General features: G+C 41.1%; 1 protein-coding gene and 1 non-coding gene across 2 annotated transcripts in view; one reads left to right on the top strand and one right to left on the bottom strand.

Annotated features, from left to right (window-relative positions):
• Virma (vir like m6A methyltransferase associated) overlaps positions 1-27,695 on the bottom strand; it is a 65,083-nt gene that overhangs the window by 11,756 nt on the left and 25,632 nt on the right. Inside the window, exons 8-17 of the mRNA XM_038347426.1 lie at positions 23,618-24,758; positions 17,838-18,326; positions 16,131-16,285; positions 14,594-14,676; positions 10,469-10,562; positions 9,784-10,328; positions 9,057-9,292; positions 8,180-8,432; positions 5,367-5,584; positions 3,007-3,139 (exon numbers count right to left, since the gene is read on the bottom strand). Coding sequence (XP_038203354.1) covers positions 3,007-3,139; positions 5,367-5,584; positions 8,180-8,432; positions 9,057-9,292; positions 9,784-10,328; positions 10,469-10,562; positions 14,594-14,676; positions 16,131-16,285; positions 17,838-18,326; positions 23,618-24,758 — 3,347 coding nt within the window. The remainder of the gene's footprint in view (positions 1-3,006; positions 3,140-5,366; positions 5,585-8,179; positions 8,433-9,056; positions 9,293-9,783; positions 10,329-10,468; positions 10,563-14,593; positions 14,677-16,130; positions 16,286-17,837; positions 18,327-23,617; positions 24,759-27,695) is intronic.
• On the top strand, positions 6,063-6,188 carry LOC119826940. Its single transcript, XR_005287505.1, has one exon. It is a non-coding gene; the product is annotated as a U6atac minor spliceosomal RNA (small nuclear RNA).

Genomic DNA, 27,695 nt, shown 5'->3' with positions numbered 1-27,695 from the left:
CCAACATTCAGGAGGCAGAGGCAGGCAGATATCTGAGTTCAAGGCTAACGTGGTCTGCAGAGTGAGTTCCAGGACAACCAGGGCTACACAGAAAAACCCTGTCTCGAAAAACAAAACAACAACCAAAAAAAAGCAAGAAAGAAAATGGAGGGTCAAATTCAGCCTATGTAGAAGTGTTTTGTACACATCATAACAGAAAGTAGTAACAATTCTTGAGGTTTTTACAAACTCAAACTCCTGGGCTGTTTCATAAAAATGGACATTTATTAAATGTGTGTGAAGTCATCATAAATTTCATCAGTCAGCCATTTTATCTTTTAAACTGTACAATACAAGCCAAATGTAATATAATCCAAGCTACTTGGGCAGAGACGAACAGACAGCAAGCTTAAGGCTGTGTGGACTGCACAGCAAGTCTAAGGACAGCACAGACAGCTCAGTGACACCCTACCTCAAACTCAAAGAGGAAAAACAGTTCAGTGGTAGAACACTTGCCTAGCGTGTGCTGGGCCCTACCTGAGCTCCATCTCCAGCTACCCACACCCAATTTTAAAAAGAAGAAGAGACATAAAAAGGAAAGCAGCACCACAACCACGGCCTCCAAGATCTGTGGAACACTATCAAAATCATTAACATGTGAAATCAAGCTTCCAAAAGAAGGGCCAGAAAGAAAAGGATCAGTGGGTGAAGGGCCTACACCAGACTTGCCATCAATCCCAGGGACCCACACAGTGGAAGGAGAGAAGGATGCTCACAAGTTGTCCTCTGACTTCCATGGCATTTTCCCACACGTGGGCGCATGCCACAGTAATTTAAGAGTTCCAAAAGAGGAGGAAAGAATATTTGAAGAATTAAGGCTATATGCTTCCCAAATTTATGAAATACAATTATCTACACTTCCAAGAGACTACCAAACTCCGTCATGAAAAGAGCAACATGTAGGTACCCAAAGGGCCAATATAAGCACTCAGATGACTATGAAGTGACTACCAGGTGAATGGTCCACACTGTGTAATACGGCAGACGGGGATGCTCACATGCTGCCGGATGGACCCAGACAGCTAAGCGTGGGAACACAAATGGTGCTCAATTTAAAACAAAGTATTTACTCTGGAATTACCTACTGCTGGAACCATGAGTAAAACAGATTAACTAAATCTTTAGAAAACACAACTGTCAAGATCAACAAAACTAACAAACATTTAGCCAGACTTAGAAAAAAAAAAGAAAAGAAAGAAAGAAAAAGTAAGGGATGCAGAGAGCACTGTTTTGCAGGCCCCAGGTTCAACGTCAAGTACCACACCAAGAGGAAAGACTCCTATTATAAAATGAGGAACAAAAAGGCAGACAGCTTACCCGAAAAATTTGGGTTTATAAGAAAATACTAAAGACAATTATATTCCATCAGATACTGAAGATAACACAGAGAAATACATTCTTAAAAGTATGAAAAAGAAGCCTAGGCTTAAAAATATCTGAATAGACTTATTTAAATTAGTATTTAATTGAATTAGCACTTTAAAGAAAAAAGGGGCTCATGTCAGCAGAACATTCTCTAAAATTGGAAGAACAGAGAAGATATGCAAGGCCTCAGCACCAAACAACACACTACTCTGTGAAGCATTCCACTTTACACAAAATAAAGTTTCCCCACAAAGAAAAGCCCAGACTCCCAATAGCTTCATTAGTGAAGTGTATCAAATAATTAAAGAATTAGTAATCCTTCACAAACTTCCATTCCTAAGAATGAAATCTCCTCAGCTTACTCAATGAAGCCAAAAACATCACTAGAAAAGACAGCTACAAACCAAGATCCTTTATGAATACACACAATCCTCATTAAATAGAACACACTGGATCCAACAATCTACATAAAATAGATCAAATTGGAATAATCCTAGGAAAACAATGCTAATTCAACAATCAAAAAAGCCAACCCATTCAAAATAATATGGAGAAAACCCTTGTGTTCATTACAACAAAATCCTAAGAAGCACTGGCAAAACTCAACCACTGTTCACGATATAAACACAGCCCTGGCTAGCCTGAAACTCACTCTGCAGACAGAGCAGGACAGCCTTGAACTAATGCCATTTCTCCTTCCTCTGCCTGAGTGCCAGGATCAGAAGCACGAACCACCAAGAACAGCAAAAACTTTGCAAACAAAACTGAAGGACGATGTCTAGACAAGATCGCCGAAGAGCCTTAGACAGATCACATGCATAAGGGAAACACACTAGCTAGTGAACTCATATTTTCTCATGGAATCTTTTATTTTGTAACCATGCAATAAAAGACCCTTTACATTTTTTTTTTAAAAAAAATCCATTTATTTATTTAACTATCTATCTATCTATCTATCTATCTATCTATCTATCTATCTATCTATCTATCTATCATGTATACAATAGTCTGTCTGTGTGTATGCCTGCAGGCCAGAAGAGGGCACCAGACCCCATTACAGATGGTTGTGAGCCACCATGTGGTTGCTGAGAATTGAACTCAGGACCTTTGGAAGAGCAGGCAATGCTCTCAGCCTCTGAGCCATCTCTCCAGCCCCCTTTACATTTTTTCTAAACAGTAACCTTAAGTGTGTGCTGAATTTCTTAAACTAGTATTGGAAAGTATGCAGTAATCCGTAAGATGTGTACATACACACAACACACACCCTAGTTGGTATTTTTATGCAAAGCTAGATTATGGTGCAACAAAAATATGCAGGAACTCAGTGTTTCTAACAATATATTAATATATATATAATGAATTTCCACAGCAGAAAACACTGCCAAACTATTTAACCCTAAGGCAGAGGCTTCTGAAATGGTCAAATTTGAGCAAACGCGAGCAAACAGCCATTGTCTTTTGGACAGCCTCACTTTACAGTGAGACGGAAAAGGCATTCATTACTCTACGTTTCAATACATTTTTCCAGTTGAAATAATTATTTTAGCCTGTGGTATTTGCAGTGTTTACAGACAGCAAACAGAAACACTAATGCACTCTTACCATGGCATCAGAGCTGAGGATCTGTCTCATGAACTCCAGAAACGAGGAGGCGAGCTCCCCTGTGTCCTTACTGAACGTGCTGACCACTCGCTTCAGCAAGCTGTGCAGAGCACTACTGTTCTTCCTTAGAGAGCTGAAATAAAGACAAGAGCAGAGACAGTCAGAGCCAGAAAGAGAATCAAGAGGACAAGCAGGCATGGTGTGCACCTGGACGGCCAGTTTTCAGAGGGGGCAGGCAAGAGAAAAGCCCTAGGCTGGTGATACTCCACCTTCCCAATGTTGTGACCCTCATGTCATGGTAACCTCCAACCAGAAAAATATTTTGTTGCCACTTCATAACTATAATTTTGCTACCATTATGAATTATAATGTAAATGTCTGGTATGCAGGCTATCTGATATGTGAGCCATGTAAAAGGGTCATCTGATGACAAAAGGGGTCGCGACCCATAGGCTTCATGATGAGGCTCTGTCTTGAAAGGAAACAAGACAAGGCAAAGAGACAGAGAGAGAAAGAGAAAGAGAGAGAGTCAAAATGCAAAATGTTAAGTATATAAGAGTAGTATGAGAAATAACTAGGTTCAGAATAATTTATTTCACCATTTAAAAAACATAGACATACGTGTCTCTGTTCACAAACAATGTAACAACAACAACAACAACAACAAATCAGTTCATTTTAATCTTTATTGAATCTTTTTTTTCTTTTACAAGCTCTCACTATATAGGACAGACTAACCTCAAACTCACAATCCTCCTGCCTCAGTTTCCCAAATGCTATGATTACAGGTATGGATCCCTTGCCTGGCACTTTCTAAAAAACTTCCATCAAACAGTACATTTTCCAAAGCTATCATATCATATCATATCATATCATATCATATCATATCATATCATAGCAAGCTCCCTATTTAAACTTCTACTCACAATGTGAGCATTTCCCTAGCATCAGAGGGCTGGCATTACCTCAGAGACCACAGGGAACCCAAACTGAAGAGTTACAAACAACAAGGAAACAAGGGTCTAGAGCGGAGCTCAAAGAACTTCTGCTTAAACCCAGCTGGCAACTGTTTCGGCTTTGTGTGCTGTACAGCTCAGATTTCCCGCTGCAGACTGCTGGTGCAGTGGGAAGTGCTGCACAATGCAGACGATGCCTGTGCCGCAGCAATGCCCTATGTGCCGTAACCACAGAAAACTGGACTCCGCTCACAGTCCAGTTTGCCAAGCCCAAAACATGGAGACTTGCATGACAAACTCCCTTGGTGTATGTCTAAAGTCCTGATCATACTCTGCACTTGCACTGTTCCTAGTTTCAACAGAATTTCAAGGCGAGCCACTCCAACACTCAGTTGTCTTTAAAGCTCCAACACGGCCAGCCAGATGGAAATAAGCACATTAACAAGCAGTGCTCCACCTACCAAATGGTCAGGTTGTGAGATGCCACTGACCATGGTAAAGCAATAAAGAGGAGATCAGCCCCTCCTGTTCTTAAGAACTTTTTAACACAGACAGATAAACAGGGACAAAATCACACCTAAAGAAAAAGATAATAATGGAAAAATAACAGGCTCAAAACTAGACCTTCACAATTACTATTGACTACATACAATCTTAAGCAAATGTGTTATACTTGTGCATGCTCTATCAAAAACTAGTGTCTGTTTTAATCATTCAGTTCATGGCTATATTCCTAGCATTCCAGTGGCTGAGGCAGGAGGATCACATGTTCCAGGACACCCTGGGCTACAGAACAAGGCCCTGTCTCAAACAAAAAACCCAAAACAACAAGAACAAAAAAATCTACAGCTAATATATCTACTAGAATGTCTTTTAGGAAAAGCACAGCAACACAATCTGGCAAAGCCAGGGCATGGTGTGCATGTTTCTCTTCCTCACCCCTCTGGAGGCTGAGGCTGGAGGATTGAAGCCCAGGAGTCTGAGGCCAACCTGAGCAACTCTGGCTGCTCCATGTCAACAAACAGAACGACCCCACGGTAGGAAGTTGCTAAGGGCTCTAAAGGAAAGCAAACAGATAGCTTTGGGAAACAGTGCAGCAGTGATTGATGGGAGCTAAACAGCCGCCTGTCACATGACCTAGGCATTTCACAGAGGTACCTAGCCAAAAGAAATACAGGTACCCACAGAAGCCAGGCTTATAAAGACTTATAACTGTCATTCATACATACCAGAAAGTAGAATCAACTCAGACAGCTAGAAAAGATTTTAAAACCATTACTAATTGTCAGTGAAACTCTGCCATATATAAAACTTTTCCTACAAAAGAAATCACACTTTCAACCTTCCATAAGTACAAATTAGCTGAACGACAGGACACAGAACACCAAGTCCTGCAAAGCCTACCTTTTCAAGTGGAACAACCCATAGTCATGCTCTGCAAGAAACATCATTGTGCGAACACACGTGAGGAGGCAGCTGTAACTGCTCTCGGAATTGGCTAGGGTGGCCAGCAGACAGTCACAGATGGCAGTCATCAGCTCCTTACTAGGGAGAGCATTGGCGAGCTGCTCGAGCTCAGAGGCGGGGCCTTCCGAGGGGCTCGGCAAGACGAGTGCAATGTCCTGGGGGACGGGAGAGACATTTCAGAACAACGTCACCATCACTCCTGACTGCTATTTCTAAACACATGCAATTCACACGTAGTAACAATCCCATTAAAATATTACTGCTGGGGGCTGGGGATGACTCAGCGGTCTAGAGCATGGCTGCTCTTCAGGAGGACCAGGGTTCGATTATTAGTACCCCCAAGGTGGGTCACCACCATATGACACTCAGTCCCAGAGCCTCTGATGCCCTACTCCGGCCTCTCCAGGGAGTGGGCATGCATGTAGTACACAGACATGCATGTAGACAAAACAACCATACAAATATATAAAAATTCTGAACATTATTGCTATGGCCCCATCCCAAACAGATTCAAACAGATAAACAACAAATCCTCTTTTATAAAAGTTAACGTGAGAAAATGTAAGAAAATGGACATAGTGTTTTCCTTTATACTACTTTCTACCTTTAAAAAAACTTTTAAAATTTATCTTCCATTTACATGAAAGGAAAAGAGTTTAGCATTGACTCTGAAAAGGACAGAAGAGTCACTTGGGCCAAACAACATAAAGATATATAAGGCATTATCAGCTACTTTCTGGCATCTAACTAGTTTTTTAATCTCAGACTCAGAAACACAAATACCATTGTTCTCTCATACGTGGACCCCAGCTCCTCATTTTCATGTTACTTGTGCAGGGCTGAGTGTGGTATAGATCATGACTGTGTAGGGGAGAGGTTTTCAGGGACTGGGGAGTATACTGCTACATGAGGCATGACGACGGAACGCAGACTAAAGCAGGCAAATGGCTCAGGCAGGCAGGAGCATGGACAGGAGAGGAACAGAGGAAGAGGACTGACGGCCAAGACACAGTACATATGAAATGGCATCTTCTCCTGTGAAAGTCAGTTTTCTTTAGGGAGGGGCCTGTGATATGCTGCCTGTGCTTTGGTAGATGGACCGATACCCATGGATATGCTGGGGACACTATGTGGATTCAGTGGGTCAGAAAAAAACAAGCACATGAAATTGGGAGATAATACTGGTGAGGAGAGAGGAAGAACTGGGGTGTACTGGAAAGGAAGGAAGGAAGGAAGGTGAGGGGTGGACTTGATCAAAACACATTATATGAGTGCATGGAACTCTCAGACATATTTATACTTTATGGCAAAACAGAGACGATGGCCTTGGAAGGAAGTAAACATGGCATAGTTTCAATTTTAAAATGGTTAAAAAGCTTTGATAGTAAAATACCTTAAATCAATCTATTATTCATGAATTTAGACTTCTTTTAGATTACAGAGGCTTCTAGAAATAAAATTTTTGGCCGAACTTTTAGTAAACTTATCAATAGTGGAATTTAAAGCTTCATAAAAAGGGATGGATAGAACTTTAGACACAATCTTCAATTAAATGTGTCCTACTTTTAAACTTTTAAAATTCAAGCAAGTCAAATTAATCACACCTAAAGAAACATCCACTATTCATTATGGAAGTCAACGGGGCTTTCAGGGTCCTGCAAACACGCTCTGCATCAGAAAGAAAAGCGGCAACAGGGTAGCTCTGAATGAAGTCTGAGGGAAGGGAAGAAAGGGGTCCCAGCCTTAGTCAGCAGTCACGTGACCCATCGTGAGCACTTTATAAACACCAATCCCAGGCTCACTACTACAGTCTGAGGTCTTCAATGTAACAAAACTGCACTTTAATCCTCCAGCACAGGTTTTCCCTAACAATACTCTGTCTGGAAAAAGAAAAGCCATCTGCTGACGGGGGCCCAAGCATTCTGACCAGCAGAATCGCACTGACACATGGAAATGTTATAGAAAGAACTCCTGACGGCAAGAGGGAAGCATGACTGCTTAGGAGCAGCTGCAAGCATCGGCCAAAATACACAAACGGCGGTGACTCTTGCTGCTGCACAGTTGTCCACACGAAGCAAGACATGTGGCACACCTGGTGATCCAGCACTTGGGAGATGGAGGAGGGAAATCAGCCATTCAAGGTCAGGCTTGTCTACAGAGCAAGTCTGAGGGCAGTTGGGGCTAAAAAAAGACCTACTCTCCAGGGCTGGAGAGATGGCTCAGAGGTTAAGAGCACTGGCTGCTCTTCCAGAGGTCCTGAGTTCAATTCCCAGCAACCACATGATGGCTCACAACCATCTGTACTGAGAACCATCTGTACTGAGATCTAGTGCCCTCCTCTGGCGTGCGGGCATACATAGAGGCAGGATGTTGAATACATAATAAATAAATCTTAAAAAAAAAAAAAAGACCTACTCTCCAAAGAGTAACCACACATTAATCAACTAATATCAATGTTATAAAACTGAAGAATGCCTTGGCACATGTTAATATAATTAGGAAGGAAAGCAATACAGTAAAATATTAATTAGCCATAAAAAGCATTGGAAATTAGCACAAAAGAAACTACCCAGGATGGCAATACTATTACAAAAGGAAATAAATCTCCCCAGAGAGAACTATAAGGCACTAAACCACCTTCCTTCACACCTTAAACAAGGTAAGATCTTTGCTCCCAGCCAAGATTCACATTAAGACAAGCACTCAGGCACACACCAACACACACACACTGACAATAAAAAACTGAATACCTGGTCACAGAGAGACTGCAAAATGGACGTGACATATTCCACACACTGCTGGCGAATAACACTGTCCCCAGGAGACCGTACCAAAGCTAAAAGATCCTGGAATATCTCTGCATATCTTTCATCGCCTTTAATAGTTCCATTAATTAGATGCAAAATAGCTAATTTACAAGCTTTATGTGAAGCCAGAGCATCGAGAAGAGCAAGCAACCTGGTGGTTTGGCTAGTATACTGTTTCTCTTTATCTTCTGAAGTGCTGAAATAAAATCAATATATTCAGTAAACAAGCTTCTTGATTTTAAAGGCATTATTTAATATTGTCTATACTATCGATTCATACAAATTTTGAATAAACATACATCTCATTCCTTTGATATAATGGTGGTTTTTTTCTGGAATTGTTTTATAAATTCAGGTCTTGAACAAATACTTCAAGTCGGAGGGTTCTTTAGACTTTGCCTTTTGAAACTGCACACTGGGGCAGAAGGTGACTCAGCAAGTAAAGGCTCCTGCGGGGCAGTCCTAACGTGAGTTCAACCCCAGCACCCATGTAAAGAAGGAAAAAAAGCAAGTGTATAAAGTTGTCCTGACCACACACGCCAGCATATATATGCACACGTGTACACATTACACAGTAACAGTAAGTTAAACAAAAGCCCCAAATCAAGACCTTCAACATGACTTGCATATGAAACAAGATAGTCTTCTGAAGAAAATATTTTACATACAATTAATGTATGCATACATGTGTGCATATTTGTGTATTTACACATCCATATGTTATCTGAGCTTATTAAACCCTAGTTTCCAAACTATGTACAGGAGGGTATCTGTATCAAGAGCAACGTGAAGAAAACTTCTTAAGGTGTAATAAAAATACCTTTGCACGTCTTCTACAATCAAATCCAACACAGTTCTCATGATCAGAAGAGCGGTTGGAGATGCAAGGTCACACAACTGAACACAAATACGCCGTAACATATGCTGGATGGGCTGGCAGGTTGTGCCAGAGAAAGAACGAACTATTTCTTGGAGCAACTTTGCTTGAACATGAAGGTGCATGCTCCACAATTTTCGAGTGTTGAGTGCCACTGAAATATCATGTGGCTCAATAACCTGTTAAAAAAGTATAACGTGTGTGTACATAGATTTTTAATATTTATTAGTCGCAAAACTGTTCAGGAAGAACTGTTATAAAAACACCTTTACTGCATGCTTAAACATAATTCACTATCGCACAATTAAACAACTGTTTGAATTCATCAGGGCTAAAAACATTGTTCTCAGGTTGGCAGTCAGTTGAGCAGAGTCCATTGGCGAAGCAATCTAATTGGCAAATTCTAAAACATGATAAAGGGGAGAGAAAGACTTGAAATAACAGAAAAATGCAAGTACATGTGCACATAACATGACAAGACTCACGTTGACAAAGGCATTTAAAATGTTACCCCACATTCCCAACTGGTGTCAGTCTCATCTCACCCTCAACTCAGTTGCTCTGTCTTTGGGAAGGAGGATGCAGACTTGCTTGGGTTTGAAAAGCATCCCTGCTTTATCTAAGGAGCTACTGCAGTCATGACAAGATGCATGTGATATGGAAGTGATACCTGCGTGGTCTGCATGGGCAAGGGAAGAGGCAGCAGCTCTGAAAGGAGTATGAGTCCAGAGAAGAAGCCTTCCGGAACCTTCAAGATAGAAGAGAGCACTTCCTTTAACATTAAAGACCAAGTATTATTGGCCAGGGTCTCTTCAGAGATCGTGAGCTTTTCGTTAACTCCTTGTGTAAAAGTCAATAAGATATCAATGATATCGTTCTGAATTTTCTGCTCATCACTATCCAAACGACCTGAGAGAGGGATAGAGCACAGGAGCATGTGTAAAGTAACAAGTGCTGAAGGAACACGCATGTCCTTAAACTCAAAGGATCCACCTCTCAGGAGCTCCGTCAGCATAGTTTTAAGAAGCGTGAGCGTGCAGCGAGCCATTGAAACAGTAGTAACTCTGTGAAGGGTAGTCCCCATGTTCACATGGAGCCTCCAAGGCTGCGTCAAAATAGTGTTCAACTTTTGCAGAACCCGAATGAAGGTGTCCATTCCTTCAGCAGAAAAAAGCTGCATGACAGCAAGGCTCCATTTCAGGTCTTTCTGCTGACCTTCACATAGGGTAGGAAGAAATGGGAAAACTAATTACTTACATGCTAATCATCAATCAAGAATATTCTAAACATTTAGTAAATGATATTTACACTAGGCTGAAAGTATGGCAGTTTTCAAAGTATACAAACTCTATTACCTTCGACAGGAGGCGGTGGACACGCCACATTACAGAGAACACGCAAGGCAGTGGTAAGGCCAACTCCTTCTGCAGTCATCAAGTTATCAATATTCTTTAAAAAGGAAGGCAGACAAGTTAGTCAAACTATGAGCGTCTAGAGGGAGACTACATACTTCATGTGCAAGGCCCCAGGTTTAATCCTCAGTAGAAAGGCTGTAAGCACACACCATGACGCTTCATGTTTTACACAGGACAAAGCTGGCTGTGGTGGTGCAACCTGCAACAACAGCACTCAGGAGGCTGACACAAGGAGGACAGTGGTAAGTCTGAGGCTAGCCTTGGCTCACACAGTGCAGTCCAAGGCAGCCAAGGTTAGACACAATACTGTCTCAAAAAAAAATACATGAACAAAAAAGAGACAGTATATAAGAAAACCCTAGTACTAAAGAAATTCGTGTAAATTATTTCACCTTGGATACATTTTTTTCTTATAAGATTTTCATTTTTTAAATTTTCTTAAGTGATTTATTTCTATTTCTTGGGTATTTGGGTTTTGCTTGCCTGTATGTGTGCATAAATGTCAGATCCCCTGGAACTGGACTTACAGACAGTTGTGTGTTCCCTCTGTCTCATAAGTGGCTAGAATTACAGGTATGCATCCTGCCAGACTGTATCTTAAAAACCCTTTAATTACTAAAACTTTTTCAAGACTTAGGAAGAAACTCTGGAACATTTATAGACTAAACGGCATTCATTTTTTTAAAATGCAGACACCAAAGGACAAAAAAATGTAATTGTTTTCTGTATTTAACAGATGACTACGTTTTGTTTGCAAACAATAAATAGTTTTGTTTACATTTATAGCTTTCAAGTGCTAGGGATTAAACCTAGGTCTTCTGGAAGAGTAGCTGACCCAGATCTCCAGTCCCATCATGTACATTTTGTACTGTATAATATTATGTAGAGAAAATCAAATTTAATATATTTGCATATTTATAGTACTAAAACAAAGCCAGTAAATAAAAAACAATGACTCTTTGTATTAAGAATTTAAAATAAATCAGGCAATAGTGGTACACGCCTTTAATCCCAGCACTCAGGAGGCAGAGACAGACAGATCTCTGTGAGTTCCAGCAAGCCTGGTCTACAGAGTAAGTTCCGAGACAGTAAGGCTGTTACACAGATAAAGTCTGTCTCAAAAAACAAAATCACAAAACAAAAAAAAAAAAAAAAAAGAATTTAAAGTACCTCTTTCTATATACCCATTTTATATTACATTCTCTCAAAAATGAAGCGCTGACTATACTGACAACTAAGCTTTTGTGTTTTGGGGGATTTGTTGTGTTGTTTTGTTTTTGTTTTGAGTCCAGGTCTCACTAAATGTCTAGACTAGCCATGAACTTTAATTCTACTCCCTCTGCCTCCTCAGTGGCTAGAATTACAAGTATGCACCATTGTGCCAGACATATTCTAAAAACCCCTTGGTTACTAAACCTTTTCCAAGGCTTGGGGGAAACCTTGGAACATTTGTAGACTAAATAGCATTCATCTTCTAAAATGCACACACCCAAGAGAAGAAAGAGGACAAGAAAGTAACTGTTTTCTATAGTAGATGACAATGTTCTGTTTGCAAACACCAAATAGTTTTAACATTTGTAGCTTTCACAGACTAATATTATAAATAAATTCATAACTTGAAAAAATTACATTAGAGGCCTTAAGTATTCCAAAGACTTCTAAGTCTCAGGTATAAGCTTTAAAAACAAACCACGCACTCTCTTCAAACACGTCCATTCTCACTGCCCTTTCCCTTCACCTTTTTCTCACAGTTCTACAGATTACTGTGACAAGAAATCCTAGGTTTCACACCGGATCCACGGTGTTTAGTGTATCTTAGGACAGGAATCACTGACAGCATCAAAGTTAACAGGAGGCGGTCTGAGAAGGATGCGGTGGTGCACAACTGTAACTTGGGACTTGGGGAGAGGCCAGCCTACATTCCAGAACCAGATCCTATCACAAACCAAATCCCAAATAGAGATAAATAAATATAAGGTAATATAAAAATCAGAATTTTGTTTTTGTTGTTTTGGATCTTTGAGTTAGGGTCTCAGGCAGCCCAGGCTGCCTTGAACTGGTATGTACCAGAGTATGACCTCAATTCCTGAGCCTTCTGCCCTCACTTCTGGAGGTCTGGGGTTACAGGCATGTACAACAGGCTCATGTAACTCAACTTCTAAAATTAAATTTCTTACTAGTTAACGCTTTAACTCAAATCACTGTACATTTACTGCACACATCATCAAAGATCACTCCACCATGTCCACATCAACAGAACACACAACCAATCTGAGCTTACAGAGCATTAACTACTAATGAAAGAAAAGAAACACAGAAAAGTTTCACATGTCATCTGCAGCACTGTTAAGACCACAACGGCATCAAAGGAGATAAAATTATTCCTAAGAGCCAGGCGTGGTGGTATACACCTTAATCCTAGCACTCAGGGGGCAGGGACAGGTCAATTTCTATATGTTCCAGGCTGACTTGGTCTACACTGAGATATAGGCCAGCAAGGGCTGGCTACACAGTGAGACCTTGCCAATAATAAATAAACAAATACCCAAACAAACAAAAATATTCTTAAGAGACACAAAACAAAAAGGTAAGAAGGAATCACCAAAACAGTAAGACCTTTGACAAATAACCTAAATAGTATCTTATTACTTCAAAATAGCAACAAGTTGGCCAATATATAAAAATTACTTTAATAATATACTACAACTGCAAAAGCAAAGAGGCTTTCCCTCTCACATACACAAACACACAGCTTTCATCAGATAGACAGTAGAAGATAATTCAGTTTATACTGATGTGGTTTGAAATGTTCACGTGTGTGTGCCTTCAGTCCATCTTGCTATGCTGTACACTGGGTCAAATAAGAAGAAAAAGAAGCCGGGCTGTGGTGGCGCACGCCTTTAATCCCAGCACTCGGGAGGCAGAGGCAGGCGGATCTCTGTGAGTTCGAGGCCAGCCTGGTCTACAAGAGCTAGTTCCAGGACAGGCTCTAAAAAAAAAAGCTGCAGAGAAACCCTGTCTCGAAAAACCAAAAAAAAAAAAAGAAAAGAAGAAAAAGAAAAAGAAGAAAAAACTTCCAAGATTAATGATGAACGTACTGATTGTCATTATGAAACATCCATGGATTTTTCAATATTACTATTATGAAGCATAGATTTTACAGATTTCAATTTTTATTTCAACTACAGCTGTCACTATTCAAAATTAATAACAGAGAAAACTGGCCACACTGGAATTATTTGGAACTGGCTATATCAATTTTCACCTAAATATTCTGGGTTAAATTACTTCATTAATTGAAGTTAGGATCCCATAGCATTAACTTTAAATGTTTTTAGAGCCCAGGACAGTCCAGCAGGTAAAAGTGCTGTCCAAGAAGCTTGCTGACTTGAGCTCCAGCCCTGGACTCCACATGGGGGGAGAGAACCAACTCCACAAGCTGCCTTCTGACCTTCACACACAGAGCATCTTATGCCTGTGTGTTCACGTACATGATTACCTACATCCACGTATCCAATACTGTACTACAAAGCTGAAGGGGTCAGTCAAGGCCATGACTTCTAAGTTATTGAGAGTCACTTCAGTGTTATATTATCACTATGGATCATCACAGTTTACTGAGAGTCACTTCAGTGTTATCACATTATCACTATGGATCATCACAGTTTACTGAGAGTCACTTCAGTGTTATCACATTATCACTATGGATCATCACAGTTTATTGAGAGTCACTTCAGTGTTATCACATTATCACTATGGATCATCACAGTTTACTGAGAGTCACTTCAGTGTTATCACATTATCACTATGGATCATCACAGTTTACTGAGAGTCACTTCAGTGTTATCACATTATCACTATGGATCATCACAGTTTACTGAGAGTCACTTCAGTGTTATCACATTATCACTATGGATCATCACAGTTTATTGAGAGTCACTTCAGTGTTATCACATTATCACTATGGATCATCACAGTTTACTGAGAGTCACTTCAGTGTTATCACATTATCACTATGGATCATCACAGTTTCACAACAATCAAAGCCTTTTAACTTTGACTTACCTGTTTAACATATTCAATTAGATTTGGGATGCAGTTAATTTCAAATCTGAGGTTTTTCAGAGGTTCAAGCCACTTGCCAAGTTCTTAGAAACAAAAAGAATAATCTATAATATTTTTAAATGTAAATCTTTATAACAAAACTTTTTCCCCCAAAGGAAAACATCACATCTGCAATCATTTGAATCACCTAGACTTTACAAAAGGATGAACTCTGGTGTCCAATTCTCTTCTGCTTTTTTAAGCTAGGTCTCACGCTATACCCCAAATTCTCTTTGGTTTTTTAAGCTAGGTCTCACGCTATACCCCAAATTCTCTTTGGTTTTTTAAGCTAGGTCTCACGCTATACCCCAAATTGGCCTTAAACTCATCATCTTTCTGTTTCAACCTCCCAACTGCTAGGGTTACAGCACTACACCACTTTCTGCATATAATTCTTTACATGTACTTAATAAAATGAAAATGGAGCCCTACTATGCTGACTCAAAACTCAGTCATTACTACTACCTAAGTGCTTATCTAATCTGTCTAATTAAAATGAATTTATTGAAGTAGTGAATGAAAACACTAAAACCAGATTTAGAAATATGATTATAAACTAATATAATGTAGCATTTATTTACCTATCTTTACTGTGCCTCCAACCTCCCCAGACATATATACTTAAATATATATTAGAAATATATATTATATAAATATATATTTTTTCTAATACAATCAAGCTATGAAGAGACATTTTAGTTAAGTAACCCTTGTTTCTTTAGGAGAAAAATTTTCTTTTGTCTTTTTTGTGTGCTGCTGGGTTAGAGTAAACCTGGGCTGCCATGCATGCTAGAGAAATGTCTGAACATTGAGCTGCATCACTGGCCCACTTCTGCCAACTTCTTAATTTGCCATTTTAAAATGAACTACTTTTAATAGTACAATGTGCTATAAGTTAACTCAGAACAGCACAAACATCTCAGTGTAGCAAAATATGCAGAAAACAAACTAGAGCAAAATCTCGTCCATCCTGGTTAGCCAAACCATTACTGGGCCATTTCAGACCTTTTCATTTATATTCTAAACCTTAATGAAACCTTAAGTTTTATAAACTCTTTTTCTAAAGGGCAACTCAAGAAATTAAAGATGGATTGGAGAGATGGCTCAGTGGGCAAGGCGCCTGCTGTGCAAAGGATGAGGCTCTCAGTTCAGATCTTGGACAATCATGCAAAGCCAGGCATGGTGTGAACTGATGCCACATGCCTGTAACACCAGCACTGGTGTGGCAGACAGATCTATCTCAGGGGCTTGGTAGCCAGCCAGTCTAGTTAAAATGACAAGCTTCAGGTTCAGTGAGATACCTTGTCTCAAACAAATACAGTGGACAGCAGTTAAGAAAGACATCTGATGTCACCTTCTAGGCCTATGTATGCACACACATGCATACACACCCCCACACACATAACACACACACAAATATGAAAAGGCAATCATAACAAGAATCCAGCCTTTTCTCTTCATGTATCACAAATGTTTAAAATAGCTCCAGGTACCATACCTTGCAATTTAGCATTATTTTCATCTGCTTTACAAAGCTTCAAGAGAGACGCTGCATGCTGTTCCAGCATCTGGACATCACTGGAAGACTGAACCACCACCAAAATAAGTATGCATGCATAGTTATAAGCTACTGACTTCTTAGACTTGGAATCACTGAAATAAAATAAGGGTTTTAAGTGTGGGGTATGAAAATACTTTCTCAGGAATAATACTTTTTTGGTATGCTTTTTTAAAGAGATCAAGGAATTCACAATCCAACATTATCAACATCACCTAACTTCCTGAAAAACAACAGAGCTTCCACTTCACTTTCCAGTCACCTGAAAAGAGTATCAACAGTTGTCCCTCGGTATCTATGGATACCGGTTCCAGGACCCCACAGACACCAAAATCCATGGCGCCACCAGTCCCTGTGTAAGATGGCACAGTATCACATATTATGTGCACATCTTCCCATCTGTTTTAAGTCAACTCTAGACTACTTGGGATACTTAACACAATGTAAAGGCTGTGTGAATAGCTACTGCATTGTTTACAGAATAAAGACAAAAAGGGCAAACAATCTCACTATAGGATCCACGTTGGCCCGAATTCCCAATCCTCTTTCCTCGGCCTCACATACTGGTATTACAGACAAGCACTACCACGCCAGGCTCAGAAGCATTTCTTCCAAGCCTAGTTTTTTTCTTGAGATAGGGTCTCGTTCTGTTGACCAAGCTGCCCTCAAATTTACAGGTGTGCTCCAACATGCCCAAGCAATCTAAATATTTTGATTCACTGTTAGTTGAATATAGAAACAGAACCCATAGGTAAGGAGAGACAACTGGATATAAAAACAAACTCAAAAACATTACAGTGGGAAATAAAATTAACAAGAACAAATGAACAATAAAACACTAGCGAGCATATTTCATTAACAACAACTGTTAGGAAATATACTTCACAGTCTCCTTTAAAATCTTCACCTAACCTTATAAAATTGCAACAAATGTGATCACGTACCACATACTCAGCCTTCCAGTGCAGAATCACAAAGACTCACTACAGCTAGGCAGAGACGCCACTAGAGTTTGGCTTTCATAATTACAGTGAGTTGAATCAAGTCCCCACTGACAGGGCAATGGGACAGTTATACGCTACTGTTTTGATGACACTGTGGCCATGCCACCCTGAACATGTCCCATCTTGTCTGATTTTCCATGACATAAGTTAGGAAGAGAGCAGATCTCTCGTCTCATATGCTAAAATCCTCTACCCTATTGAACAGTTCTTTATATCATTAATACCATTTAAACAAAGCAATTTCAGAATCAGAGCACCACGAATGGTTTAGAAAACAGACAGTAAGAGAATGAATGCATCATACTTAAGGCAAATATTTCTGGGCTTTAGGATTTCCTTCTACCCAGGGCAAAGGGATGCTGTAAGTAGCCCTTTTCAGAGGTAACTGAGAGCAGCTGGGAAAGTCCACAGCATTGCTTACTAGCCACATTACAGAGGTTCTTGTTAGTCTAATTCTTAATTAGTACAATGTTATGACAAATGGTATCTATCTTTAGACAAGCATATAAATGTAAGTGTGTACACACACACACACACATACACACACACACACACACACACACTTCTTTTGTAAAGAAACTATCCCATTAGTGATCTAGTTCTCTACTGTAATTGAGATTGTAAGGAGTAAGCAGGAAATTACCCTAGGGCTTCTTTGGAATAATACTCCATTAGAGTAATGAGACTTTGAAGGTTTTTGTCAAGGCTGAAAACATGACCAACAGCTGATCTTCCCACAGGATTAAAAGTAATCAAATAAAGATTGTGGAGGGTGCCCAGGAGATCCGAGTGGTCAGTTTCCTCACTGGCTGTGCACCGCTGGAAGTGGCTGAACAGCTCTGTGATGCACTGCAAAGTCTGGGTGGAGTCCTGTAGCCACAAGGCAAACGCATCATCAGCTCCATCAGACTGAAGACCTTCCTCTTCATCCTGATCATAGAGGTGGCACAGAGCTCGGATCAGTAAGTTTGTTGCTTCATATTCTGACATGAAAAAGAGAAGGCCCTTTTGTGACTGTGCAAGAAACTTTAGAACATCCTTTGTGGCTTGCAGTACACCAGGGTGGGCACTTGTTATTGGAATTGACAGAAGCAGCGTAACCAATTCCAAGAAGTGGTGGCTGTGAAGATACCTGTGGAAGGCAAGGCAGACACTTCAGGTGGAGCAAATCTTTCTCATTAACTCAAAATCACAAGACTGGATAAAGTAAACATCTGAATGGCTTTAATTCTCATCTTCAGAAATAGTTTTCCCCATAAATGGAAATAATTATTACAATGTGAGTACCAACTCTCCTCTGTGGAGGTCAATGAAAGTTCTGCATCATCAACAGACCTCAAGACATGACAGGTGACAGGCTTCTCTTTTTACTTGAGCATCACTGATTCCGGTTCTCGCTCCTTTTTCACTACGGTCTCACTCTACTTCATAAAATGCCAGTCTGTATGAATTAGTGTATCCAGGAAATATACTGTCTATACAGTGCAGAAACATCTCGTGGATTTAGATTTACTAGAGATAGGAGTTAGTATCACCAGAGAAAAATATTACAAATTACAAATTATATCATGTAACTAAACACACTTTTGGTTTTGTTTTCTACATCAAATGTAAGAACTATTCCTTTTTTATTTTGAGTCAGGGTCGCAGGTTGGCCTCAAAGTCACTATGCAGTGCCAGCTCACTTCAAATTCACAGTAATACTTCTGCCCAACCAAGTGGTACGTACGATCACTGATGTTAGTCACCAAGCTCTGGCTTCAGAACTATTTCTTTTTAAAATATATGTGTGTGCGTGTGTGTGTGTGTGTGTGTGTGTGTGTGTGTGTGTGCTGAAGTCAGAGGACAGCCTGAGGAAGTTGATTCTCTCCTTCCATTATGTGGCTTCTGGGGATTAAACTCAAGTCTCCAGTCTGGGGGGCAACGCCTTTTCCTACTGAGTCACCCTGTCAGACCCAGAACTCTTCTTAGTCTATCTAACAGCTTTTTAAAGATTTACCTTTATTTTCATCATGGTCTGTGCTGACTATACAGCGTGGCTACTGGTGTACGAGGTGTCCTGAGGTGGTCAGAGCCAGCCAATTTCCTGGGAGATGGAGTTACTGGTAGCAGTGAGCAACCCGACGACATGGGAGCTGGGAACCAAGCTCTCCTCTCAAAGGGCCTGTGCTCTTGAGCCCCCAGTACACATAAGGTTAGGAGGAGAGAAGGTAAAATGCACCCACTACTACAAATAGATGTAAACGTTACTCACAATTTTTACTGCTGCCTTTTGGTTTTTGAAACGGGGTAAAGCACTGTAAATACAGGCTGACCTAATGATATGTAGGCAACGCCGGTCTCCAACATGTGGCAGTCCTCCTTCATGAATGCTGGGATTATAATATGCCACCATTCCTAGCTGAGATCTTCTAAAGTCAGCTTTTTATAGAAACTGTTCAAAGAGTTCCAGAAAAACAAAACAAAACAAAAAAACATATCCCTCCCCCCTTAAATTTTTGAAATGGGAAGAAATCTAACAAAGAGTAACTTGATGAACATTTGTTCAATAGGACAATCTGATACGTCACACACGCAGTCACACGCCGTGACATGAGAGCGTGTGAACCCTGTTAAAACACCGAAGATATAAGTCAATAAAGGTCAGAATTTGTATTTATCAAAAACTAAAAATGACTTTAAATTTTTAGGATTTAGTTTTACTTCTGGTGTATAAGTGTTTTGCCTGCATTTTGTCTGTGTACCATGTGTGTACAGTGCCCACACAGACCAGAAGAGGGCACCACATCCTCTAGAACTGGAGTTACTGATGGTTGTGAACCCCCATTTGAGTGCTGGGAGCTGAACCCAGGTCCTCTGAAAGAGGACAAGTACTATTAACCACTGTGTCATCTCTCCAGGCCCTAAAACAAACTCTTTAATCCTTCCACTGATTAAATTGGGGTTCCAAGAATATTTTTATCATAATATTCATGACAATTATTCATGAACATCACAGTATTCATAATAAACATTCTCAGTGACTGCTTATTAGAAACCTAAAGATAATTCAAACTGACAAAACTGCCCTAAGGACATCCTTACCTTCCTAATAGACTGTCTGGAAATAGTTAACACAGCAAGCCTCACGTAGACCCAGTTTGTAAAGTTGGCTCTTGGCTAAAACCTGTGAATCTGGATTTCACAGAGTCCTACTCCCCTAAAAGTTAAGGATGGCTCACCATGTCTAGGTTATTTGTGCAAACAAAATAGTTTATGTAAAATATCTGCTTCCTTTCTGGATGTAGAGAATTCTGGAACACTATAGGTAGTGAACAGATTCCCAGTGCCAACTAGTTTGATATATTCATTCCACATCACACAGACACATCGAAACAGCATCTTCTTTGTTAAAGCGTCAAGTCTCTAACTCAAGTAGTAATGCCCCCGCTGCTACAGGCTGCTCCTAGGGGTGTCAAGCAGGTTCTGCACAAGTCACGAGCTCTAGAAGCCTGCTAAGGTGCCTCCCTTTGTTAGCACGCCTGAGCCCTTGCTGAGTACAGCTGCATGCTGAGTCTGACTCCTGCTAGAAAATACTGGGGTTGATGCTGTGGACCCTCAAATGTATGGTTAGAGTCCTTTCTGTCACGTCAAAGAAATCCTTCCAAAATGTAATGATTCTCTTTCCAAGATGTCTAACTCCTAATGTACAAGTTCCCGGCAATAAAATCATAGTTCCAATTCTTGCCTTGACTAGAAAGCTCCAAATGCTGTTAGTTCCTTCTCACAACCTCTTAACTATGAAGTCCCAATGCTAGAACTCCCTCCCTCCCAGACTCCCCACAACAGCGTTTGCTCTCCCCTTCTAGGTACATACCACCGTAACAAGGAAAACATTTAGCAACCAGTACTCTAATTTTAGATCTGCTCATTTACCCAGCGACTCCAGTGACTTTTCCGTCACCGTCATCCTGCAGTGTAAAATTTCACATTACTCAGATCTGCTACTCCTAACAGTCAGTATCTTCCTAATTCCTCAGCGCAGCACCCACGCCCTTCATTTCCTTCTCTCCATTTGGAGTGGGAAGGGATGGCATTTAATAAGCAGCTAATTACTACTTTCTCCTCAACAACTGAAAACAGCTCTTTCTTTCCTTCACTCAGAACCTTCAGCCACCAACAAGATACAACTTTATAGCCTGGCAGTGGTGGCACACACCTTTAATCCCAGCACTCAGGAGGCAGAGGCAGGCAGATCTCTGTGAGTTCATGGCCAACCTGGTCTACAAGAGCTAGTTCCAGGACAGGCTTCAAAGCTACAGAGAAACCCTGTCTCGAAAAACAAACCAAAAAAAAATCCAAAAACCACAACTTTCCACCTCCCGCTCCATGAGAAACCAAGTGACCAGCAGCAAAGCCTCGGTTTCTTTGTCTCTCTCCATATTACAAAAGTAACTGGATTTTCACAGTCACATGGTTTCTACACTCCTGCCGTAGCCAAAGACTTCTTTTTTAAAGCTGGGTTTCTTTTTAGACAGGGTCTCAAATGGCGGCTAGCCTGGAACTCTGGAGATTCTGCTGCCTCTGCGTCTCAGCGCACGGCACACCTGGCACACTTCTTTGGCCCCCATCTCCTAGCAAACCCTGTTCCAGTAGCTAATCGTTTCCTCCCACGTCACACACATGTCCCTCCTTACTGAGTTTCAAACCCTGTCATTCTCCCAGTTTACAAATGCGCTGTGCTTTCCCATCCCTGACAAACACACCTTTCTGGCTGTTCCCTTATCTCTTCATTTTCTGAGACAGGTTCTCACATAGTCCAGGCCGACCTCAAACTGAATGCACAAAGATGACATGATATTCGTGATCTTCCTGCCCCCACGTTCCAAATGAAGGAAATACATTCTGAGGATGGGACCCAGGGCTTCCTCAAGCAAAGCAAGAACCTACCAACTGAGCTACACCCCCAGAGCCTGCCTCTCATCTATTACTTGGCTTTGTGACCAAGTATCTGAGAAGAGTCACCCACACAACTTCCACATCTCCACACTTCATCGCCTACTGCTACAGGTAAAACTATTCTCCCAGGGTTCTAGCGGCAATCCACACACCAAACGCTCACTACATGACTCCCGCCCTCACTTTTGCGATGTCTCGTGTATACTTGGCTAAAGAGACCATTCACTGCTTCCTGATCCTAGTTTCTGCTCTAATTTCTTGCTTTGCTAACTGTGCTGCCACCATCCCTGCTTCTCATTCTTGCTGTTTTCCTTTTCAGCACCGATTATGCTCTCGGCTAACAGATCCGTGCTCCCCAGTGCTCCGTCACCGACTCTGCTCTCCTCTGCTAACAGATCCGTGCTCCCCAGTGCTCCGTCACTGACCTCTCACAATTCGGTCTGGCCTTATGGGTCTGCTTGGTTCTGTTACCTTTCTCAGAGCTTTCTTGAAAGCCATGAGATTGCTCAGAAGGAGAGAGGAGTGCCTAGTGGCCAATCTTCAACCTACGAGGGAAAGGATTGGTGAACAAGGGTCCCCGTGCGAATCATTCAGTGGGATAAGGAGGGACATATTGTAGACAGGTCCTCAGAGAAACCACAGGGAAATGAGCCCCATTTATGCACAATAAGAAGTATCCTAACGCTTCTTTTATTAGCCCTTCCCCACTCTATCTCACTCTCCCAAGACAAGCTCTCAGACCAGAGCCCACACAAGACTCTGGGCTTTGTTGTAGGGAAAGTAAAATGGGTCTGGACAACTTCAGCTAAACCAGGAACGGCCAGGTACAGATGCTAGAGCAGACAAGTGTCTACTGACTAACAATGCACTTGTTCCAAAGCAAGGCAAAAACCAGTTACAAAAATAATTAAAGGTTTATATTTCCATTTGTTGTTAGTTCAAAACTTATAAGCAAAATACCAGAAGACAGCATTTCAAGCATTAAAACAAAGCAAAAATGTACTACGGATTAGTAAAATCCTCATGGGGTTGGATCACTGTAGGAGGTACTAACAGTGGCAAAATTATATTATCACCTAACTTGAAAGACAGATGACAGAAACAGATGATAAACGCCAAAGATACAATACCAGGACTACGAAATTACATTGGCAACACCCAGTTTTGTAGTAGAGTAAAAAGGGCTCTCTCCTTCCCATGCCGTCCTTCTCTACCACGTCCCCGGAGGCGGCAGCTTTCATTTACTCTGCTTACAGACACACTTGAACAAGCACTGCTCTTATGAACAAGCATCCGTGTTCCTAGTGTGGCTTTAACCAACACAACGCAGGCTCATTCCAACCAGTGGACTTCTGAGTTTGCTACTGAACACCTATTCTGAAATACCAAAATCCTTATGTACTGTACATGACAGACCAACATCACCACAGAAAATTACCTCCAGATATTTGTGAAGTATCTTTCCCAAGACCATGTGCATCTTACCTAAAGAGAACAGGGTATGGGTCATCCCTCTCCGGAGGTCCAGTAATCCGTGCTACTGTTGGGAAAGACTTCACAGGCGGCTGGATCATTGTATGGGGTGCAGTTTCCATTAAGTGAAAAACCTCCTCTAAGAGACTAATAAGCCTCTCTATGTCACCTTCACTTATGTTTGAGGACTCTAACAGGTCCATGTCCATCGAGGCTTCCACTTCATTCTCATAGTCCGGGTTTGCTCGCTCAAGCCCAGCATCTGTCTCATGATCAGGTTCACTGTGGTTAGGGACAGATGAAGTCTTCTCTGCTATATGGTCACCAAGTCTTTTAATCTCTGACAAAATTTCATAGAAATGGCATTTTTGAAGAATAGCTGAGCCTGCGGTGACAACCCTCACAGTCTGATCTAGAAGGATGAGTTCCAGAAGCTTCTGATAGCCACTTTTCTCACTCTGGGTGCCTCTTAAAAAAGCCTCCATTCCTTCTGTCATGCTAATGACACTGTCCAAAGCTTTGAAAGCATTTAACTTAAGGGAAGATGAGACGTGATCAGCAAATAGGAGATCAAACAATACACCGATCACTCCCGCTTGCAGCAGTTCTGTGACTCCTGGAGCCCCACACTCTGCCAGCGAGGACACGAGCTTGGTCCCAGCTTTGAGCTGTCGGACATTTAGGGCTATGGGCTGGCGAAAGGCTACCTGTAAGTTTAAAGCTTGCACTGTCCAGTCCACCAACTGACCGAGAGAGTCTTGTTCTGTGTTTTTCAACTGCAAATAGCTTAATCCTTTTATAATTAAACTTGGAATTTCCTCGAGAGCCGTTACCCATTTTGCGCCCCTATCTTCGCGATAGAGATCCAGCAGTTCAGTTAACTTCACTGAGGCTTCTATTGCTCCTGAATTTTCCTTATCTGGACCCTGATCTTTCATTCTACTGATTTCAATCTCAAAAGTAGTCTTGTATGGGCAGCTGAAATACAAGAGTGGCACTAGCTCTCTGTCATACGGGTCGTACGTCATGGGAGGAACAGACGCCAGGTCTTCTGGAGTATATTCAACATCGAAGTTTGGATACTTAAAAGTTTCACGTTCCAAGTCGGCAATTCCATCTTCATCACTAGAGATCTGTTCGTAACCATCATCCCCTAAAAATAAGTTTAAACAGCACTTAAGGACTGCATCACTCCTATCCATTACGTAAGCTCTGTTGAGCAATAACCTTCTGGGTAGTAAACCAAGCATTCTAAATGACTGATTTCCTCAAAAAAAAAAAAAAAATCAACTTTTGCCCCCACTCATAAGAATTGACAACTTTAATAGGATAATTATTGATAAACTTATTAATATATAATAAGATAATTACTGATAAGCTTATTAACAAATTCTTCTATTATACCTGCTAAGCTCTATAACTGACTCTGTGATGACCCCTTTTCCTAACAAAAATGAGAAACTGAAAATAACAAAAACCCCTCTTAGAAGGGAGGAAATGAAGCTTAACTTCTGAAATATCTAAATGTTTTTAGATTATGTTTAACTTTGCATGTATCTGTGTATACATATGTGCATGAGTGCCCACAGGTGTCAGACACCCCAGGAGTTACAGGCAGTTCTCAGCTACCCACGAGGGTTCTGGGACCAAACCTGGGTCTTCTCTTAACCACTGAGCCATCTCTCCAGCCTCTTTAGAGGATTTTAAATACACTAGGTACTTGTTTACTGGAGCTGGGGACACGTGTCACAGCACGTGTGGAGATGAGGACACTGGCACAAGGCAGTTCTCTCCTTACTCTCGGGGAGATAACTCAGGTCGACAGATTGGACAGAAAGTGCCTTTACTTGCTGAGCTATCTTGTAGGGCCAAGATTTAATTTAATTCTATTCAATTACTTATTTATATTTATTTATTTGAGATAAATAATAAACTTATTCTTGATAATCAATATTCATTATTTATGACCTGGAATTCACAGAGCTCTGTCGGCCTCTGCCTTCTGGGTGCTGGGATTAAAGATGTGTGCCACCGTGCCCAGCCTGAGGTTATTTTTAAGATTTAAAAAAAATAAATAAGTGCTAAAATTAAGTGAGAATATTACAAGTCAGGTATGGTACTCAGTAACCCCAGAACTTAGAAGACAAGAGGACTGCTGTGAGTGCCAAGCAAGCCTGGGCGATATGTCCACACTCTCTCAGGGACGGAGTTATGACTCAGAGGTGGCTCTGCCAGAGTGCCCAAATCCCATTTCCAGTGCCCACACGGTGGCTGACAACCATCCAGTTCCAAGGAATCTGATGCCTTCTGTCCTCTGTGAACACTGTATGCATGTAGTACACAGACATACACATAGGCAAATTGCCTATATATACAAAATAAAAATATTTTTTTAAAAGACTGTATCCAAAAAAAAGGGAGAGGGAGACTGAGGAGACGGCCCAGTTGGTAAAGTGCCTGCCACTCAAGCACAGGACTCTAAATGCTGAAATGTATGGGCCAGTTGGCCTGGAATATACAAAGCTGTCAACAAGAGCCCTGTCTCAAAGTGGAAGACAAGAACTGACATCTAAACTTGTCCTGTGACAACCACACACGTCTTACTCAAACACACAACATACACACATACACGCCAGGATAAAGGAAAGAGAACACTGTAATTACAAGATGAAGTATTTTCAAGAAAAAAAAAAAGCTATAAGGGCTGATGCTCATACATCTTTTCCAGAGGACCAGAGTTTAGTTCCCAGCACCCATATCAGGGGGCTCACAACCACCGATAATTCCAGCTCTAGGGGATCCAATGACCTCTTCTGGCCTCTTCAAGAGCCTGTACTAATGTAAACTTACCCATACACAGACACACAAATAAATTACACAGAATTAAAAATAAAATAAATACTTAGCTGGGCATGATGGCATACTCCTTTAACCCCAACACTCAGGATACAGAGGCAGGTAGATCTCTGTTTATTGGAGACCAGCCTGGCCTACATACTCAGTTCTACAACAGCCAGGGCTACATAGTGAAATTCTATTTAAAAAACAAAAACCCAAAAGCTAGACTGTTCCATGCATATTTTCTTGTCTGAGTAGATTTGCTAAGTCAAATGCACTATGGAAAACAACACAACCCAAAAAGCTGAGTTTTGCCTAAATAAAGCTCTCTCTTATTATTTTTGTAGTTGTTTACTTGTGTTGTGTGTTGAGAGTGAACCCAGAGCCTCATAAATGCTGTGTTGATGTAGGAGGGGCTTCTGTTTTGTGTTGATTTCATTGGTTAAATAAAGAAACTGCCTTGGCCTTTTGATAGGACAGGAAATTAGCTAGGTGGAGTAGAAAGAACAGGATGCTGGGTAGAAGGCAGTGTGGCTGACGCCATGGCTCTCCGGCCCGAGACGGACGTAGGCTAGAATCTTGCCGGTAAGCCAGAGTCGTGGTGATACACAGATTTATTAGAAATGGGTTAATTAAGATGTGAGAGTTAGCCAAGAAGAGGCTAGAGATAATGGGCCAGGCAATGTTTTAAATGAATACAGTTTCTGTGTAATTATTTCAGGCAAAGCTAACTGGACGGCGGGGCGCAGCCGGCTCACCTCATCACTACACTGTGCCAATGTTCTACCCCTGACCCACACCCCCCACCCCTCTTTTACATTTCAAACTGCTGTGTGATGCAAGCAGCCTCCAGTCACGACCTTCCCTCCCCAACCTAGGAAACACCACCATGCCCACCTTAAAAATAAAGCCTCTTAGTTGGACAGTGGTGGCGTACACTTTTAATCCCAGCACTAGGGAGGCAGAGACAGGCGGATCTTTGTGAGTTCAAGGCTAGCCTGGTCTACAAAGCAAGTTTCAGGATAGCCAGAGCTACAGAGAGAAACCCTGTCTTGAAAAATCAAAAGAAAAGAAAAGAAATAGAAAAAGAAAAAGAAAGCCTCTTTTGTTAATCACAAATAAGCAGGTTTTTTTCCCTCTGTATCAAAACAGACTTAAAGCAAAGACATAGGTACATCTTATCTCCTAACAATACTACAGCCTACCCCATAAAAAAACGAGCTGGTCGGTGAAGCTGGTCGGTGGTGGCACG

Source organism: Arvicola amphibius, chromosome 11 (genome assembly GCF_903992535.2).
Source record: "Arvicola amphibius chromosome 11, mArvAmp1.2, whole genome shotgun sequence".
Lineage (NCBI taxonomy): Eukaryota > Metazoa > Chordata > Mammalia > Rodentia > Cricetidae > Arvicola > Arvicola amphibius.
This window is presented reverse-complemented; position numbering and strand designations above follow the sequence as displayed.